General features: G+C 41.0%; 2 protein-coding genes across 2 annotated transcripts in view; both read left to right on the top strand.

Annotated features, from left to right (window-relative positions):
• Positions 1-5,922: 5,922 nt before the first annotated feature.
• Positions 5,923-20,101, top strand: LOC115356632 (leucine-rich repeat extensin-like protein 3; the record flags this gene model as incomplete). Its single annotated transcript, XM_030047849.1, has 2 exons — positions 5,923-6,375; positions 20,045-20,101. Coding segments are annotated over 2 exons (510 nt in total), but the record flags the coding sequence as incomplete, so codon positions are not given.
• scara5 (scavenger receptor class A, member 5 (putative)) overlaps positions 14,511-20,504 on the top strand; it is a 90,157-nt gene continuing 84,163 nt past the window's right edge. Inside the window, exon 1 of the mRNA XM_030047738.1 lies at positions 14,511-14,695. The gene's annotated coding sequence lies outside the window, so the exon portion shown is untranslated. The remainder of the gene's footprint in view (positions 14,696-20,504) is intronic.

The raw sequence follows: 20,504 nt of genomic DNA on the forward strand, positions 1-20,504 counted from the left end.
AAATACTTTTCAGCCCTGGCCAAATGAAGACAACTGAAGAGAGTCTGTCCACCATGAATGTCTAAAAATCTTAGTGAAAAAATCAATTTCAGCAATTACAAAACCGCAAGAAAAATATTTTGCTGATATCATCGAAAAAAAAGAACAGCACAACGCCAGGGTGCTCTTTGCCACACGACAGATTCCTAATGTGTGTGTGTGTGTGTGTGTGCAAGCCTAGACTGAGCCAGGCAAACATGCCACTCAGATGTAGCTTACATTACTGGTCGTCAGATGACAAAAAGGGGCTGTATTTTATATTATCGGGGTCTAACCTGATAGATGCTAAAATTACAGCACGTGGTATTTTTCCTGCCGTCTAGTGGCAATTTGGTAGTACTACAAGTGTGGTACAAGTGACTTTCTCTCCATTGCTTAACTATTGTAATATACTTAATTTAAAAAGGTCACATCCTCACTCACTAAAACCTACAGCAACTAGGGAAGATGACTTTGTTAAGTCTTTATAAAAAAAATTCTCTCATTTGTCAGTAACCCTTAATGTAAAAAATGATTCCTTGATTCATTTATTTTAATGCATCCAGTAGATATGTTCTGTATAGCTGTGCCATTTTGTGTTTTATGCTCTTAGTTTATTTGAAATATTTGAATGCTTCCCCAGATATATATATATATATATATATATATATATATATATATATATATATATATATATATATGGAGGGAGCATTGCATGCAATGCCTTCTGTCCTACTAGCCTCTTTTGCTTGTTTTTCCACAGAAAACTGGCAGTCTAAAGATGAGAGCCACATCCATGCAGCAAAACACAGACAAAGGAAAGCAGACAGTAACACATAAAGCAACATGGTCAAGACTGAGAGTGGAGAAGAGAGTGAGGAAGAAAGAAACCGAGAGAAACACCACAACAACTTCAGTTCAGAGGCTGAACTAAACTACAACATTAGAGCCTAAAGACACAGACAAAGGCACAGAGCCTCGTAGTGAAATAGAATTCAATTAGCATGAAGTTAAAGAAAAAAGAAGACTTATGGTGTGTTAAGAAATAAAATCACTCAGTCAAAATTTTCAATTACCATGAATATGTGCATGACACAAATTTCCGTATTCGCATCATTTGTCACTTTGGGAAGAATTTGAAATGTCCGTCACACGCATTTAAATAACTGCATCATTTTAATTTAATTTTAAAATGACTTATTTTTTTTTTCCTTAGCTGTAGACCATGTGAGTTCTCTGTTCTCACCCTGCAACCATCACTGTGACAAAGTGATTTTACTGATATGTGATGTTTGTTGTTGTGTTGTGAAACTCACATTTGAGATAAAAAGGTTGTGAAATGACTGGACATGTTCAGCAACAAAAGCAGCTTTTTGTCATCTGAAGGACATGCAAAAATCAGAATTCTTTTATCAGACTGTGAAAAACCTGTCCATGCTTTTGGTACTAGCAGACTTGACTACTGTAATTTTCTTCTATGTGGCTTGGCTAAAAGGTCGGTTAAATGTCTGCAGCTTCTTCAAAATGCTGTTGCTAGAGTCTTGACCTAGACATGGAAACTTGAACATATCACATTGTCTTCTGGTTCACTCTAGAGTTGACTTCAAAATTGAACCTCTTGTCTCCAAAGCAGCTAATGGCCTTGTCTCACTCTACATCAAGAACAACATCCAAATCTGATACTTGCTTTTAGCCATTATGCTCCCTCTCTGTTGAACAGGCTTCCAGTTAACGTGAGGTGTTTCACCAGCCTGTCCTCCTTTAAAAACCTTCCTCTTCTCTTCTGCCTTTCATTAAGCTTGTCCTTTAATTGCTGCTTTACTGCTACATCTGGTCAATTTATTCTTTTTATTTAGGCTACTCCTAATATTGGGCCTCATTCACCAACCGCCCTTAGGAACAAATTTATTCTTAAATATGAGCACTTACGCAGTTTTCAAGAAGATTCTGGCATTCACCAATGTTTTCTTATTTGAGATTTGTTCTTTGGTAAGAAAAGAACCTGCGCACACTCAAGAGCACTCTCAGGCACATTTGAGTGTTTGTGCAAAATAATTGGCTCTTGTGTTTTCGTCAGTTCTATAGTTATGTTATATTATAGGATTTAATTTACAATCATATTTATTATTTTTTAATAATTGTTTTCGTTACAAAGCATCATGGTCTGTTAAAATAAACACAACGCTGATTGGACTTAAAAGGATTTCTTTTTTCCCCCCTAACTTCATCAGTTGTGCGTCCTTCTCCAGATGCAGTGTTCACAGTAGCAGCAGCCCATGCATCTTATTTTCTGTTACCTTATATCCACTATTGACGCTAAATATGACAGCTCTGGGTCCTGCACCCTGGAGGATTTCAGCTGGTTTAGCGCCATTACAGCGTCCTCTGTCACGCCGTCCCTTGTCGTGTCCATGCGCGGGCGCGTGCGTGCGTGACGGTGGTAGCTGTTTGTGTCCCTGCACTTGTCCTGACTTGTTTTGTGATCACTTATATTATTTTTGTTGTTGTTGTTGTTGTTGTTATTATTATTATTATTATTATTATTATCATTATTATTATTATTATTATTCTGTGCTAACCACAATGTGTTGCCTGGCCGTGTGCTCTATAAATAAATATAAAGTTAAAAATAAAGTTCAACTTGACTTGATTTGATAGATGTACAGCCCAAAAGTGTCAGCTTACCATCAAATAATTACAATAAACTTCACATGAAACTACATTTTGATCAAATGATTTTAAAGTTATCTTCAAAACCACAGGTTATGCTGAAATGTAAATACAGCCACTTCAAATTCTGTTACACTGTGCTACTTCTTCTGCTTTGTTTTTGCACATGGGGCCTGTACCATAAAGCTGGATTAACATACCCGGGGTTTCTCTTAGTTATCTGGCTTCACTTAACCAGACATCCGCACAGGGGCGCAAATCCGACTCCACCACTGGGGGGGTCAAGTCCTCAATTTCTCAAAAGAGGGGGGTACACCAATATTAACCAGTGCACAATATAAAATGCACATGTAGGCCGCTGTGCCTACATAAGCAGCCTATTAATTATTTTGGCAGGCTCCAGGGCAGGGATAGGCCTACTCAAATACCTGAACCTGGGGGCCACTTTAGGGCAATGGCAAGGGGCCAGGGGCCAGTTGACAAAATGACAACATTAATGATACTTGACTACTTTTCTCTTTCATTTGTTTTATTTTCACAAAACGTATCAAAAGGTAAGTGCAGTGATAGTCTTTTATGGCTTGGCTTTTCATTTCTATTATGTCCACAACACAGTTTGTAATCAAATGAATTTGCCACATTTTTCCACAATATTGAATAATTCTGTAAGTGCAATTTGCACATTCAACATCAACAACTTTCACTTTTATTTTTCAATCAATATTTTTCAATCACTACATCAGTCTACAAGATCAATTTTTGGTTGGACAGTGTAGAGTCATGAGTAAAAAAAAAAAAAAAAAACAAGAAGAATTCCTTCTTCTCTTCAACACTTGAAAAAATATGAGAGAAAAACAAACAGAATTAAAATAAGAAGTCTTCTTATTAATTTATTATTTGAAGAGTTCATTTGCAAAAACAGATAAAGGCCATTCTTAAAATCAATACACCTTTTTCACTGATACTGCTTGGAGTACACACACACATGTACACACACACACACACAAAGCATGATTTAGGGTAATAAACATTATGCCAGGCTAAATAAACATAAAAAAAATAGAAATAAATATAAAGTAAATTTTAATAAAACTCAAATTTAAAAAGGTTTAATACATTCAAATGGAGATATCTGTTTTTGCAAATGAACTCTTAATTTATTATTTATGTTATTAATTTATAAAAGAAGAAGAAGGAGAAAGGGGGAAAAAAATACTCAGCCTAACTTGGAAAAAAAGGTGCACAAGTTGTGCACCTAGATCCACTGGGTTCTCATCAAACGGGCAGGCCATTTTCCAAGAGAACTGATTGGTCAGTAGGTGGGGCTTTTATGTCTGCTGAGCTCTTATCCTGAACTTCACCTGCTCCGGAGCAGGTTAGGTGTTAAGCGTATGTAACCACTGCAACCTCGATAAAAAGTAAACCACCTTTATGGTACAGAAAACCCAGGGTTAACCCTGAAGTTACCTTGCTAAGCCGAAATCCAGCTTTATGCAGGCCTCAGCTCACTCTCTAGCTGAAACACATTGTTACTGATGTGTCCAAAGGGGCTTCTATAGTAAGCCCTAAAAGCAATTGAAGAGTTCATTTGCAAAAACAGATAAAAGCCATCCTTAAAATCAATACACCTTTTTCACTGATACTGCTTGGAGTACACACACCTTTATATACACACACAAACAAAGCATGATTTAGGATAATAAACATTATGCCAGGCTAAATAAACATATAAAAAATAGAAATAAATATAAAGTAAACTGTAATAAAATTCAAAAAAGTTTGAAAAGATTTAATAAATTCAAATGGAGATATCTGTTTTTGCAAATGAACTCTTCAATTATTCAGAGATATGTGACTTGCTATTTTTGGAAAACCTATGTTATAAGAAAAAATCAACTTGAAATTTGACAAGTACATTAACTGGGTAGGCCTTTAGATTGCAGAAAGCCCACGCAATTGGTTAAAGAAATGTTTAAGAGAAGTTTTTTTTGTTTTTGTTTTTGTTTGTTTGTTATTTTGTTATTGTTGTTGTTGTTTTTCAAACTGGTGAGCTATTTGAAATAAAAGAGTTTTTTGTTGGTGGTGGTGTTGTTTTAATTTCTTACACACACAAAGTTCAACTGACAGTAAAGTGACAATAATCAATAAACTGTTATCCACTCTAGATGTTAATCATAAATATCTTAAATATCTGCAATGTTTTGTCATGCTAAACAGGGCCGCCCCTCCCTACACGCAGCTGCGTAGGGCCTCACGATCCATTGGGGGGCCTCATTTTGCCCGCGGGCATGGCGCGCGTCGCACGCGGTACGCGCTCGATGCCTGCAAGGCTAGACCAAGTCAGCCCAAGCCAGTAGGCGAGAAAAAAAGAGACCTGTAATCTGACACCACCGCACGCGTCGTTGCATTGATTGACAGCAATCTACATCTGACCAATCAGTGGTCAGATGCACCAACACTGCTGCAGGTGAGGGGAGAGATGACTTCTGAGAGGCATTTTGAATCTGGAGCAACTAAGAGGGGGAAAAAAATCAAAACAAGAGGAAGAGTGGGTAGCCTATGTTGTTGAAATAAATGTAAAACTTTGTGGCGCTGCCACAACATCTTAGCTAGCCTACTCCTCATACTGAGATAGAAGAGAGACTAGGCTACTGTAAGTCTCTGTCTAAAATGTGGCCTGGAGATGACATTTTCCAGCAGCCCTCTTACCATTTCTTGGATGTCTTGTTAATGCATTTGTCTGCATATACATTCACCTCTGTGAAAAAGGGGTGGTAAAGTGACCAGTTGGTGGTCGTATATTAGCTTAAGTTTATAGCCTATCAATCTATGCATCAATAAAGAAGATCAATGTGATGATGTGATGATAGGAGACTTGCACAAGCAGACAAGAACCAGAACAAGCACGGCACATTTTCTGTCAGGCTGTGGTGATTTGTTCATTGCTGCTCACTGCTGTATTCTTCTCCCTTATGACAAAATGAAAAACAAGGTTCGTCATCATCGTGACTGTCTCAATCAAATAATACCACCTTATTCAGTAGCCTATAATAACACAAAGGAGAGTTGCTTTTCATTAGACAGATTTATTCATCAGGGCAGTGTGAAATATGACTGACTTTTGAAAATTTCCATCTAGCGGCGAAATACATCTTGTTTTCTCAAATTTTGGATGCAGTCATGAGACTACTAGTAGCCTACACTTGTCAGTCCATTTGTTTCTAACCGCTACGTCCACCGCTGCCGCCACCGCTGCCTCCACCTTTACCACCACCGCTGCCGCCGCCTTTACCACCACCGCTGCCGCCGCCTTTACCACCACCGCTGCCTCCACCTTTACCACCACCGCTGCCGCCGCCTTTACCACCACCGCTGCCGTCACCTCTGCCTCCACCTTTACCACCACCGCTGCCGCCGCCTTTACCACCACCGCTGCCGCCGCCTTTACCACCACCGCTGCCGCCACCTCCACCGCTGTTGCCACCGCTGCCGCCGCCTTTACCACCACCGCTGCCGCCACCACCACCACCGGTGCTGCCACCGCTGCCGCCGCCTTCACCACCACCGCTGCCACCGCCTTCACCACCACTGCTGCCGCCACCGCCACCTCCACCGCTGCCGCCGCCTTCACCACCACCGCTGCCGCCGCCTTCACCACCACCGCTGCCGCCGCCTTCACCACCACCGGTGCTGCCACCGCTGCCGCCGCCTTCACCACCACCGCTGCCGCCGCCTGTACCACCACCGCTGCCGCCACCGCCACCTCCACCGCTGCCGCCGCCTTCACCACCACCGCTGCCGCCGCCTTCACCACCACCGCTGCCGCCGCCTGTACCACCACCGCTGCCGCCACCGCTGCCGCCACCGCTGCCGCCGCCTTCACCACCACCGCTGCCGCCGCCTTCACCACCACCGCTGCCGCCACCGCTGCCACCACCGCTGCCGCCGCCTTTACCACCACCGCTGCCGCCACCGCTGCCGCCGCCTTTACCACCACCGCTGCCGCCGCCTTCACCACCACCGCTGCCGCCGCCTTTACCACCACCGCTGCCGCCACCGCTGCCGCCGCCTTTACCACCACCGCTGCCGCCGCCTTCACCACCACCGCTGCCGCCGCCTTTACCACCACCGCTGCCACCACCGCTGCCGCCGCCTTTACCACCACCGCTGCCGCCACCGCTGCCGCCGCCTTTACCACCACCGCTGCCGCCGCCTTCACCACCACCGCTGCCGCCGCCTTTACCACCACCGCTGCCGCCACCGCTGCTGCCACCGCTGCCGCCGCCTTTACCACCACCGCCGCCGCCGCCGCCGCCGCCTCCGCCTCCGCCTCCGCCACCACCGCCACCACCGCCGCCGCCGCCTCCGCCGCTGTCAACACCCCACAACCTAGTGGAAGAGGACTGGGATTACACTCAGAATTCATAATTCAAAATTAATTCAGGATTTAGGCCTATAATTAGGCTACTTTAAGGAGTCATGTTTCCCTCTGTGGTTAAAAAAAAAAAAAAAAAAAAAACTCCACATATAGAAATGGCACTTTTTGCTATTATTATAACTCTGTTTCTAATGTAAATTGAATTTTTGAACGCCTTATGATTTACCATTCTTCAGCAACAGGATTGGCCATGCAGACCACCGCCATTAACAAAACAGAGGCCACAAGAAGCTTCATCCTGAAAAACAGAATCCAACATATCACAGTGAACTCAATGAATATCTGTTCATGGATTTTCACAGTTCAAGGTAAAAATCACAATAGGCTATACATTCAAAATACGTTCCCCATATTAGTAGTTAAAAGTGATATCGAAATATGTACTAGCCTACTTACTTGTCCTCAGATTGAGGGTCAAGAAGCTGATGTGAACGACAGCAACGTGAAGAGTGTGAGATCTACAGATCTCTGTGTCTTTTGGTTGAGAGGGACCTCCTTTTATATGGGCAAGGTTGACAGGGTTCATGGTTTGGTATTGTTGCTTTTAGTTTAATTTCCTCAATTTGGGTTTAGTGTTTTGTAATTTTACAGCAAGGCTGGATGTACAGTCTCACTACATTTCATAATGTGGAGTTAAGTGGAGAAACACTGATCTAATCTCAATCAGGAGCCCTGAGTCAGTCCACACAGGGCTTCCTCCTTGCTCAAGTTCAAGTCTTCAAGCAGTGAGTGAGGGATCAGACTCAACCATAACCCTAACTTTCAGGAAACATAAAATACTTGTGTGAATTTAAAAAATAATGTAGCTTAGACATGGAGGTGTTATTGTGACTGTCTCAAAATTCATTGCAAACCTGTGGAGAACAGCTAGCCAAAAGTTTCCACAATTGTTACTGTGTAGTGACACTGATAGAAGTCCAAAGGGTTTCCTGGGTTCCCAGAGTTTCATGTCGAGCTTGTTCGCTGGATTCTGGATTTTAAAGGTGGACTGATGCATAGCTATTCAAAAAATCATACTGTAACATGGGGCATATTTGGGCTTCTGCTTGCCAAATTCATAAGGACGAGTGCATGGCTGATGCCTGTTTACAATGATGGTATTATTCTTTCAACAACTATGAAATCAATTTTCATCTTCATTTCAATAAAGTAATTTCCTGCCATTTCCACGCACTCCATTTGAAATGCGGCGCAGGGCAGCTCATGGTTACAAACTGAATCAATCCATGCACACTACTTGTGTACGTTAAAATTGCAGAACTAATCTGAAGCACATTTCAAATTACGTGAAACTGACAATATAAAAGTCAGTAACTCTAAATTAAAAATTATGGCTATCAATAAATACAAAAGTAATCAGTTATTATGCTGTAATTATGGTGATGATATACTGAAAATTGTTTAGGTATTAATTGATGTCATGTTAATACAATCAGTTAAGTGTCTATGCATTGTAAAAAAAATTCTCCAGCACTGTGCAAGTAAAATAGATAAAACAGATAAAAATAGAAATAAGATAGAAAGTATATATATATACACTCCTATATACAATCCTATATACAATATACAATTATGAACATTAAGTGTGCCTATATAATAAATAGAAAGTAAGAAAGGAAATAGAAAATGAATGGATGAATGGGAATGTGAAGGCACTGACCCACGTCCATTACTGAGCACAATTAACAAACAAAAGCACAGACCTTTTTTTTTCTTGTTTTCATTTTTAACTGTTGTAATTCAAAAGAAAGCACAATGTCCAACTCCTTTTACTTTGATTTATTTTAAGCAATCAGCAATTTGGGGTAAAGACCTCTTCAAGTTTTTAAGACACAAAATCAATACACATGTATTCATAGGCCAGATGCATAGGCACGCAGAAACAGTTAGGTACATGTGTGGCCAACAGCATATTGTTTAAAAAAATATATATCATTAATTTCACTGGAAATTACAACATATTCTCCTCGAGATTTTTTTAAAATCTTTCTTTCAAATAAGTAACTCAGTGAAGCATAGATTTATTACATTACTTTAAAGAGGACAGAGGGATGAGGAGGACACAGGGGACAGAGAAGTGGAGGAGTGTGGGGTCACTCCTATGAGGAAGACCGTCTCACTCACACCACGCAAGCATTTGAGATACACACGCAAAAGGTGAGGAGAGAAAAGGAAAACACAGGGGGGCAACCAAGAATGCATAAAGCAGAGCAAGAATACATAAATGGAAGAATAAAGCAAAGCCAATGGCTGTGGAAGGTGCAGGAGGTGCAGGACCAGCGACAGCACAGCACAGACACAGAAACCAAGAGAAACATCTAAATGGGCAGAGGCTGAACTCAGCTAAGACATTCGAGCCTAAAGGCAGAGACTGAGCCTCACTCCATGGTGAAATAACTTTCACAAGCATTTAAACAGCTGTATAATTTACATTGACTGAGAAGTGTTCTTAAATATAAGCCATGTGAATTCTCTGTTCTCACCCTGCAACCATCACCGTGACTGTGTGATTTTATAGATGATATGTGATGTTTGTTGTGTTGTGAAACCGAGCAAATTTAGATACCAAGGTTGTGAAATGATTTAACTTGTTCATTTCTGTGTGTCACATATTTGGAAACCTTGAAATGTATAAGCACTGGGGAAAAAATGAAGAAAAATATGTACAGTGGAATCTATGCAGCAGCATTGTTGCTCACAGCTATATTTTTATGAAGTGATTACAAGTAGACCTGCCATTCCCTTATGACAAAATGTCTCATGGTTTAGAGGGACCTCCTTTTATATGGGCAAGACTGACAAGGTTCATGGTTTAGTACTGTTGCCTTTAGTTTCATTTCCTCAACTTGGGTTTAGTGTTTTGTAATCTTACAGTAAGGTTGGATATACAGTCTCATTCCATTTCATAATGTGGAGTTACAGTTTTTTTCAATCGCTTTTTCCAGTATAATGAAACTGGGATTCACTTTGTCGTCATCTTCACCTCCAAACCACAGCAGAAGTTTTCTTTTGCAAATGTGTTCATACCTTCTCATTGGATTCACACATTTTTCATGCACTTTGGCACAGCACTTCTCACATGTGTCATTTACATGGCCCTGACTCCATTGACTTCACTATGGTAGTCAAAAGCAAAACATCTGCTCACAGCTGATAGAAATGACCTGCACCACTGTGAAATCACTAGCGCACCTGCATCACTGCCCTTTCCACAAATCACCATTCACCAATCAATCAGTATGCACCTACAAAAAAGGGGGCCTATAAATTGTATTCTATATTTTATTTTTCAACTCCTTTGAGTTTTTCTGTGTAATACTGTATGTGAATTACAGTATTTCAGTTTTTGCCAGCAATACAGTAAAATTTCAGAAAAGTCTTTCTGAGTTTGGATGAAACTCTTTACTGTAAGTTCACATTTGAATGTGTAGCTCACAGGAAAAAGTAAGGTTGAACCTGCTCAGACTATAAAAGGGTATGTTGCATGTTGGTGTTGAGTATGAAGTGAGTGAGTGGCTGGATTGCAGTTTTTTTCAATCGCTTTTTCCAGTATAATTCTGTATTCAACCAGGAGCCCTCATTTATAACCCTTGCCTATGCACAAAACGTGGCCTGAAAGAGGCGTTTCACATAAAAGTTTGGCTCTATAAAAACAGACTTGACGGGAGAATGTGCGCACCTGTACGGAATCTCCGACCCATGCATGTTGGAGACAGGATAACCTGGAGACGCAGAGGATGAAGTGGTGAATTGAAGCCAGATTGTTGAAATAAACTGTGTGACAGCCATCATCATATTTATCATGACCCCTCCCACACATTTAATTTCACGTCACATTAAGGTAACTAACTGAAATTATCATCATCGGCTGTAAATATCCCAAATTACATCAAATTAAAGAATCGCAGAACAGAGCGTCAGGAGTTTTTTTGGTTGTTTTGTTTTAAAATAATATTTACCTAATGCTGTACATATATCACCAAGGACCAGGGCCGGAGTGGGACTCATTTTCAGCCCTGGAGTTTCATGCCTCAGACCGGCCCACTTTAGATCACAACCTATTATTATTAAAATCATGTAATTATAACCTTACATGTTAAGTCTACAATAGCGCACTGTTCTGTAAAGCCTTGTAATTCAGTGTATTTTTCTAAAATATTTCCAATTCAGTGCAAGTAAGGGTTGCTTCACAATGTAGATTTATTTCAACATGAGTGCACATCTCCAACATTATTCTTTACAACACATCCTTTTCAACAATATCAGAATCTATATTCTGTTCAGATAAGTGTTCACAGATATCCAAAGCTTAAAAATGACATTTGATATGGAAAACACATTTTGACTTAACCAATTAAGATATTTTCAATGGCAAAATATGCAGGCTTATTTCATATTACTTTCATCCTACTCCCTTTCAGTTGTGGGCTTACTACTACTATCTTACTTTTAATGATAAAAAAATATAACGGGTCACTACTATCGTTTGGGCATATAAAGTGGTTATATTGGAACTAATGCTTGCTTGTTCACACACTCTGTTACAACAGCTCACCTGTTCCTTCCACACTGACAGGAGCAATCCCCCCATCACTACTGGCTCATGGCTCTGCTTCTGACACCAAATCACATTTTAAAAATTCTCAGCACAAATCTCCCCTTTTTACAAAGCATTCTGATCAATTTAGGTCAGTTTCATTACAGTTTTTTTCATTCGCTTTTTCCAGTATAATGAAACTGGGATCCACTTTGTCGTCATCTTCACCTCCAAACCACAGCAGAAGTTTTCTTTTGCAAATGTGTTCATACCTTTTCATTGGATTCACACATTTTTCAGGCTCTTTTGCACAACACTTCTCATGTGTCATTTACATGGCCCTGACTCCATTGACTTCTCTGTGGTAGTCAAAAGCAAAACATCTGCTCACAGCTGATAGAAATGACCTGCATCACTGTGAAATCACTAGTGCACCTGCATCACTGCCCTTTCCACAAATCACCATTCAACAATCAATCAGTTTGCACCTACAAAAAAGGGGCCTATAAATTGTATTCTGTTTTTCTGTGTAATACTGTATGTGACTTACCGTATTTCAGTTTTTCCCATCAATACAGTATAATTTCACTTCAAAGTCTTTCTGAGTTTGGATGCAATTCTTTATTGTAAGTTCACATTTGAATGTGTAGCACACAGGAGAACCTTGTTCACACTGACAGCTGTATTTTGTATTGTGCTGTCAGCTGTGTTACAGTACAGTAAAGCTGATAGAAGAAATCTACTCATTTGGGCAGAAGTTGAGTTGTTTGAGGGAAATATTGGATTTTGCTACTTGCTTTATAATATGTAACTATGTAAATTGTCAAAAATATGACTGCAATACACACAGGAAAAAAGTAAGGTTGAACCTGCTCAGACTAAAAAAGGTGTGTTGCATTTTGGTGTTGAGTATGAAGTGAGTGAGTGGCTGGATTATGTCGCTTGACTGCGAGTTGTATTGGGCGGTGACAAAATGTGCTTTTGCTGCATGTTTGAAATGTTTTGTCACGGTAAGAGCCTTTTGCAAACAAAATGTGTTATTTTGGGAAGTGCACCTCTCATTAGGCCTATGGATTAACTGTTTTGATACCAGCATTTCTGAGTTGACAAAGGAGGTAAAGCGATTGAAAAAAAACTGTAATGTAGTGCTGAATCATCTAGCATCTCAGGACACTTTTCATACAGAGCAGGTCTACACCATACTCTTCATTATATTAATTCTAATATTCACTCAATGAGCAATCCTACCTGCCCACTCTGGACATGTGAGCTCATGCCTGGTGCTTGGTGCTGGATCTTGCTTCTGACTCTGAGGGGCTACAAGACAAAGTTTCCCAGTTATGTGGCGTCGCATCATACTATTATTTAAATTATATAACGTTATGTTATATGCCACAACGCCACACAATTAATTGACTTGATAATTAATTAACTTGAACGGTGGTTTGCAGGCAAAGTTCAACATCTTGCCTTACCCGTTTCATCGTCCTCATTTGTCGTTTCAAACGAGCTCGTTTTAGTGGAAAAGTTGCCAGTTTTAGCACATTTGGCTGCGTCTGTTTCCAGAGCTTTCCTCTTATTAATTCTTGCCTTCTCCGCGACACCCTTGCTCTTTCTATTTTCCATCTTTCTAACACCACTGACCGAGTGCATGGACGTGTTACGTCAGGGTGCGTCTGCAAAAAAAAAAAAAGAAAAAAAAAAGAGCTGCCAGTGGAGGCGGAGGCGGCCCAGGGTTCCCGGTCCTCCCGATTAGTCACTTGGGGGCTTGGATGAGATTAAATAGATCCTGGAATTTAGCCTGGTCTGGAGCAAGCTAGCTCCACAGAATAAATCACCATGGTAACTAATATCATAACACATCCCACTATCCCACTTTTGTGCAACCGGATGAAGGATAAATTAATCCAGGATGACCAAGATGTCCCGACTTAATCCCTTATCCTAGTTTTGTGCAACAGGCCCCTGGTTCACTTGAAGCAGTATTATCAGCCAAATCCACGTCTCTCTCTCTCTTTGTTTTTCCTTTTTTCCAATGTCAGACCACTTTATTTCTCACATCTGAATTTACAGCGGTAACTTAGCGCTGCACCTAACTCAAGCAGAATTAGTCTATGTTTTAAGATTTTTTTAAAATTGAGTTAAAAGGGCGGTGTTCCGTAAATGTTATTGGGATTTTTTTCTTTCAGATTTGTTAATTTTTCCATATCTTTATTTTGTAATGAGGTTTGAAATGCCTGTATATATTTATTTATTGCCTACATAAGTAATAGTTGCCTTGTCTTGCCTTGTGCTCTAACTGTACTTTTTTTCTCCCCAAAGCAAATTGAATGGACAAACTCTTCAAAATGCATATCGGTATTCATGAGGAGCGTTTCTTGACCAAATATGGCTAATGGTGGCCGTGCACTGGGTGGAAGTTGAGGCCCGTGCACGTGCGTGATATTTCAGGTAGATTTGTAATTTATGAAGGGCAATTGCGTACACGTGTGTGTACGCACGTTTGCGCACGTCTGAATATTTTGTTCAGCTTACGTGCCTTGCCTGATTTGTGCTCATGAAACCTTTTAGTGTGGAATCCACAGTTTGATAATTGAGGGCCCTGTTCTGCTCTAACTTGAAGGTAGCCCAGTTTAACTCCATATGGCCAGCAGATGGCGCAAGTACCTCGACAGGCAGATTGAAGAAAGTTTGCTCACCGGCAAACTCTGTCTGGCAGTGGGCTGAGAAACTTCAGTCGGAGCTGCAGAGTTGTGATGGTCACATGGTGCTGTAGTATAATAGTCCAAATGTCTGAAGCTGCTCTTCACAACAGAGCCGATTGTCTGTACCTCTGCGGCAGCGACAGATTCCGTGCGTCACTGTGCATCACCTTCCCGACCTGTTTGATGCAGTTTCATGCCACTTTGACACTGACAGCTGACGGATCTGAACGAGGGGAGTTTGGAGTTACAGAGGAAAACGCACCCTTTTGAGAGAAATTATGAGAAACTTGGTCCTGTGATTAGTATTTCCAGTTCACAGCTGACAAGGTGAGAGATGAGGAGACCTTTGCTGCCTGTTGCATCTGGGTTTGGTGTTTACCAATAGACAATTACTACCACCATTAACCTTAACATGATAACCGAAACATGTATCACAAGGTTATTTTATTGCCCTTGGGTGTGTGGTGAATCTGTGTAGTTAATTTTGTGGCTACTTTTATTTATCATATAACTATAGGGAATAACAGTAAAGGAAAACAAAACTGCCAAGTCATATTTTCATAAAAATGATAATGATAACATCAGAAATCATCCAGTTACTGATATAAATTAAGCACCTTGATTTAAGCTATTAAAACAATAACAATAGCCTGTGTAAGATTTTTTCTCTGCAGCTCAAGGTTAGTGAACTGCTGCCCTTTGTGTTGAAGGTGAATTGGTTAATTTGGTCTGCACCTGAAAAAATACAGCAGTAAACTACTACAACATGATTTGTTTATAGTGTACACAGCATGGTATGTGGCTGTGGCTTGATTGGCATCTATTAAAATGCTGTCCATTGCAGTTAGGCGGCAGCAGTTCAGCAGCAGACACCTTGGTATGCCACATGGTGGAATAACAGAGACCCAACAATGGACAGGAAATGCATTTTAATGGAATTCATCCACTGAAACTATTGCTTTATGTTTCAGCGCTCATGGATGAACTATCTCCGCTTTTAATTAACCGAGAAATAGGTTAATGTTGCACATGGATGACCAAGCATGGGATGCCCGCCTGTACAATATGGAGATAGAGTCTCAATGAAGTATGCTTAGGCAACTTATTATTAGTGGTTAGTTTGTTTGTTTGTTTATCTATCTATCTGTCTGTCTTTCTCTGCCATTCCAATGTTAGATCTTGGCAACTGGAGCAACATTGGAAATTCCCACTTAGCACTCTTTTAAATGGTTAATGCATACTCAGTGATATTTCTCATAATATTTCCGACAATACCTGAAGGCAGCATGAGACCACATGCGCTGGGTCCTGCACCACATTGAAAAAGCGACTCGGAGGTCTTGCAACCCCACAATGCATGACATCACTGTTTTCTCTGCTGATGAATCTTTCTCTCTCTCTCTCTCTCTCTCTCTCTCTCTCTCTCTCTCTGTGTCTGTCTCTCTGTCTCTCTCTCTCACACACACACACACACACACTCATCTCTCTGTTTCCATCTCTCTCACCTTCTCTCCCCCTCTATCACTGTTAACCTGCAGCATCAGTCCTCTGAAGGCTGAGGATGCCATGTGCGATCTCTAGACCATGAACCACAACTGATACGGTTTGCTAGGAGCCCCCTGCAAGTGAAATAGCTTTTTTTTTTTTTTTTTTTTTTCCCCAAATGTGGCGTCATGAATCCTTCAAAGTTGTAGATAGATAGATAGATAGATAGATAGATAGATAGATAGATAGATAGATAGATAGATAGATAGATAGATAGATAGGTATACTTTATTGATCACAGACTGGGAAATTCACATGCAACATGTACAAAGGCACCGTAGCTGATATGTACACAAGGGGAGCTGTGTGTAGTGGATTTATGTGTTAAATGGTGCTAGATTGTACGTTGTTTTTACCACAAATCTCGTAATTCACAATTTACTGCACATTCCCTATTATCACATACCTCCCTGTTTTCTAAGGAGTATATAGACCACCATGAGCCACCTCCAGTACAAATGCACTTATTTTCACCTGACAGCACAGTGTTTTTCCTGCAGAGTGTGACTTGTACAGAGAGACACGCTGTCTCCCCAAAACACTGAATAAGTGGAGGACGGCTTCCTGCACTGACTTTGCACCTGCTGATGCATGGCTGGTCAAGGTGGACCCCGCAGTCTCTGCAATGGTGGGCTTGTGCTCCCTTTTCTGCTGTGCCACTCAGTCAGCCCTGTGCTTTGTTCACTTCTCTTAAAGCTGCAGTTTCATTTTGTACTCACAATATCAACACATTTTTATCATAAGCGCCTTTTAAGTCATCCAAGGACACTTTACAAATCAGTGCATAATAAAATTCACTCAGTGCCTACTTCTGGACATATTCATTGCCTGAGTGGATATTGCATGGCTATTAGATTAAAATATATGATTAATTTTGTAATTGCATGATGATATGAAATGTTTTGCTTTCCTTATGGCTGATGCCTTATTTATTTTTTGTGTTTGTGTGTGTGAAGCTGCCAATTCAGAAAGTGTTCAGGGTATTGACATGTACATATAGCAATTTTGTTGATTGTAGTCAGAACTATTACTACTCATTTTGCTTAGAGACCACTTGCACCACTTGACTAGGACCTCTTGTGGTCCCTGGACCCCACTTTGTGAACCACTGCCACACAGTAAACATATTTAAGCTTTTTAGCCATCCATCTACAGTGATAAATTTTAGTGTTCTGGAACAAGGCTTCTGAAAACAAAGAAACACAGGTAGTGGACTAATCCTGAGCTGTGCACAGTAGATGTTGAAGTTTTCTTTGGTCAGACAACCGGTTGTTTAAGGGCTGAAGGAGACGGAAACTTACTTTCCATAAAGGGTCTGTAATGTTTAGATGTGATGACTGGGAAGGTCATAAGGGAGTCTGATTTCATCCCAACAAACCAGTAGTGTGTATGGGGTCATTATCATCTTGGAATATGGGTACATTATTGGGGAACAGCCCTCTGAGTTGCAGATGGTCGTATACTGTGGTCATTATAAGTCAGTTACATATCCTCCAACTGTTGGCAATAGACATTGTGGGCTGGAGGCTTGAATGGAGGAAAAAAGTTAAATGACTCATCAAATTTTTGCTCAGAGCTCCAGGTTCTCTGCCCCTTCCATCAAGTAACGCTTTTATGTTGATCTTAGATACCAGTGGTTTCCAGACAGCACTGATCTTTTCATAAATACCAGCTTTGCGAAGCTTACTAGTTTTTGTTGAGACTATGACACAGACATAACAGTATGTTATGTCTATTTTGTTGCTTGTAGCAGCTTTTGGTGTCTCTTTAGCATGTTGGGTGCGCCTCCACTTGTCACCACTGTCCCTCTTTGCGAATACAGGTGGTCTGTGCTTGACATGTTACGATTTTCCAGACTGTTGCTGTGAAGTATTTTTTTAGTTTTTATGCCTGCTGCATTACAATAATCTAGACAGAGGAAAATGTAATCAGGGTTCATAAGTAAAAGTCCCATTCCTTTCCAATGTTGCATGACAATTCTGCTAAAAGAAGGCTGTGTATCAGGGCTGCATTCAAAGGGCACTTTGGATTGTCACAGCCTGACTGAGCAACTATGACATGCACAACCTTCAAAGGAGGCAGCCCACAAATCATGACATAGCAATAGACCTTTTTCAGATATTTTGGTATGAATAGCAGGGTAAACATATTTACCAATGATATTAATTAAGGTTCCTTTAGGTCTAACATAGCCAGGGCCCTGGTGTTGTGCACGCTGGCTCACTGTAAATGCTCCTTAATGTGCAATTTTTCATTGAAATGTGTTTTATTGTTATGACTGGGTGTAGAAATCATCATAAAACTAAGAGTATGAAATGTATTCAAAGCTGAGAGATGGAGAGGAATTAAAAAAAAAAAAACACTTTAACTTGCAAGAGTGGGGGTGATCCAGTTAGAACACAACTGCGTTTTTTAATCCCTGCTGCCCACGTTTGATTAACTCCTCAATCCCTTCATTCACTAGCCACAGCAGTAACAGGTAGCTCGTAAGGCCCTAGGTCTGTGGTCGGTGTATCCACTGGGTGAGCAGATTCCATTCAAATGAATGGTGGCCATATTGCTTTATGTATAGGTCTATGGTTAGCACAGCAAGGATTTTATCAAAAGAGGCAAGAGCAAGCAGTCGCCACTATATAAATACAGAGCTTTATAGCAGTGGTGTATCTCATGGACTTTCTCACATGAGCTTTACTACCACTAGCTTCCAGTGTAGGTTTTTAGCAAGTGAGCTCTACCACAGCAGTGTTGACTGTGAAAACATTTGTTAGCATATTGAAGGAGATCTAGTTCCACATATTTCCACTATACCACGATCTTTACCTTAAGGGGAACGCTGTGCGTTGGTGATATTTAGACTTGTTTCACAGTAGCCATTTTGACATGATTAGGCAGGTCAGCACAGATGTTAGTAATGACATTAATTAGGGGTGTGCTAGTGTCAGGGCCCTGGTGTGGTGCATGCTGGGTCACTGGAAAGGCTCTGCTCCAATTAAATGCAATGTTAAATAATGTCAATAGTAACACCTGTGCTTGCTGTGCTATTTCATGTCAAAACGGTGCTGTGGAAAGGTCTTTTTCTGTGGAAAATGCAGCCCCCGAAACTCTATTTACTGATTTTTCAGAGACTCTCAGATCTCTGTGGATGATGAAGATCGTACTCAAGAATCACACCAAATGATAAAATCCACGTTTTTAATTGGGTTTACCCTCCTTGTAAAATATCTCTGTCATTTTTATGCCGTGTTCCTGCGATCTTGTCCGGCACATCTTCATCTTCGGTTTTGGGTCCTGGGACACAAAAAGCCAGCAGAGGCAGAGACAAGAGGGGGGTGTCTCCTAGCAGCCCTAATGGTTCCTGCCTAGCTTCAGTCTAAATGTCAAAACCCCCCACCCCCACCCCCACCCCTTTCTGTAATGAGAAAGTCCAGACTGAGCGATTTTTAACGACTTAGTCAAACACTCACAGAATTGCCATCGGGTCTTGTGGGAGTCTCACATCCACTGCCTCCTGACTGGAGCAGATTTAACTTTATTCCTCAACATCGCCTGCATCTGACACAGCCTTTTCATCATGAGTCCTGCTGGCTTTATTTGCGCTGTGTTCCCATTCACGTTATGTACACCCATGTTTGATTTGAGTTCAGCAAACGTGAACTCTGACTTTTGCATATCTAGGCAGTCATTGTGATTTTTCTTTTCAGTTGTGACTGTTTTTTTTTTGTTTTTTTTGGGGTTTTTTTGGCACAGTTCGCATGAGTTTCAACTGACATGTATGGGAAACGCAACAAATTTTTCCATGGGTTGAGTGCTAATCTGACCACACGTAACCCACCTCTACTTTGTGCATTAAAACTCAAGGCACACTTTACCTATAGTGTTTGATAGATACCTTAAATAGCTTATGGTTTGTGTCATATTAGGCTGTTAGCAGATTTATGCATTCCCCTAAACCAGACACACAAATTTTTTTCTTATTTTGCACTATTACGCTTGGTCCGCTCATCCTTCAAAAGTAGGCACTGTTGCACTTTGTTGTTTTGTTGTTGTTGAGAACAATTTCCTGTTCCTCAGTCTTGTAAGCGACATGCATACTGTGTGCCCCTGTGTCCTATACCTTTGTGTGGATCAAAGCAAATTGCTGCTGCTCCGAATGAGCTGTGCCTTCCCGGATCTGTGGGCCTCAAGTAGAGGTTTTGGCTTTTTGCCTAGAAGCAATTTTCCATCCAATCAAAACCTGTGATACAGCAGGCAACTTCAAGTATTAGTTCGTCCCCTCTGTTTGAATGATACACAGTGAAATCACATGCTGTAGTGTCTACATGAGACAAAAACTTTAAGACTCTTGGCCCTATGTGGACCATGCTTGAAAGCCACTGTCTTAAGCCATTGCTAAGAAAGTGGCGGTCATCAAGGTCAAAGATCCTATCTGACAAGGTGAGACACATGTGACCTTATGAGAAAGACAGTCAGGGGCACGTAACACAGAAGTACAGACAGGCAGGGCAGAGCAAAACTAGAACCAAAAAAAGCACAGAGTATAGAGAAACAACCTGAGCCATCCTATCACAGGGACTTTTTGCTGGTCAATCTG

This window comes from Myripristis murdjan, chromosome 24, assembly GCF_902150065.1.
Source record: "Myripristis murdjan chromosome 24, fMyrMur1.1, whole genome shotgun sequence".
NCBI classification, from domain to species: Eukaryota; Metazoa; Chordata; class Actinopteri; order Holocentriformes; family Holocentridae; genus Myripristis; species Myripristis murdjan.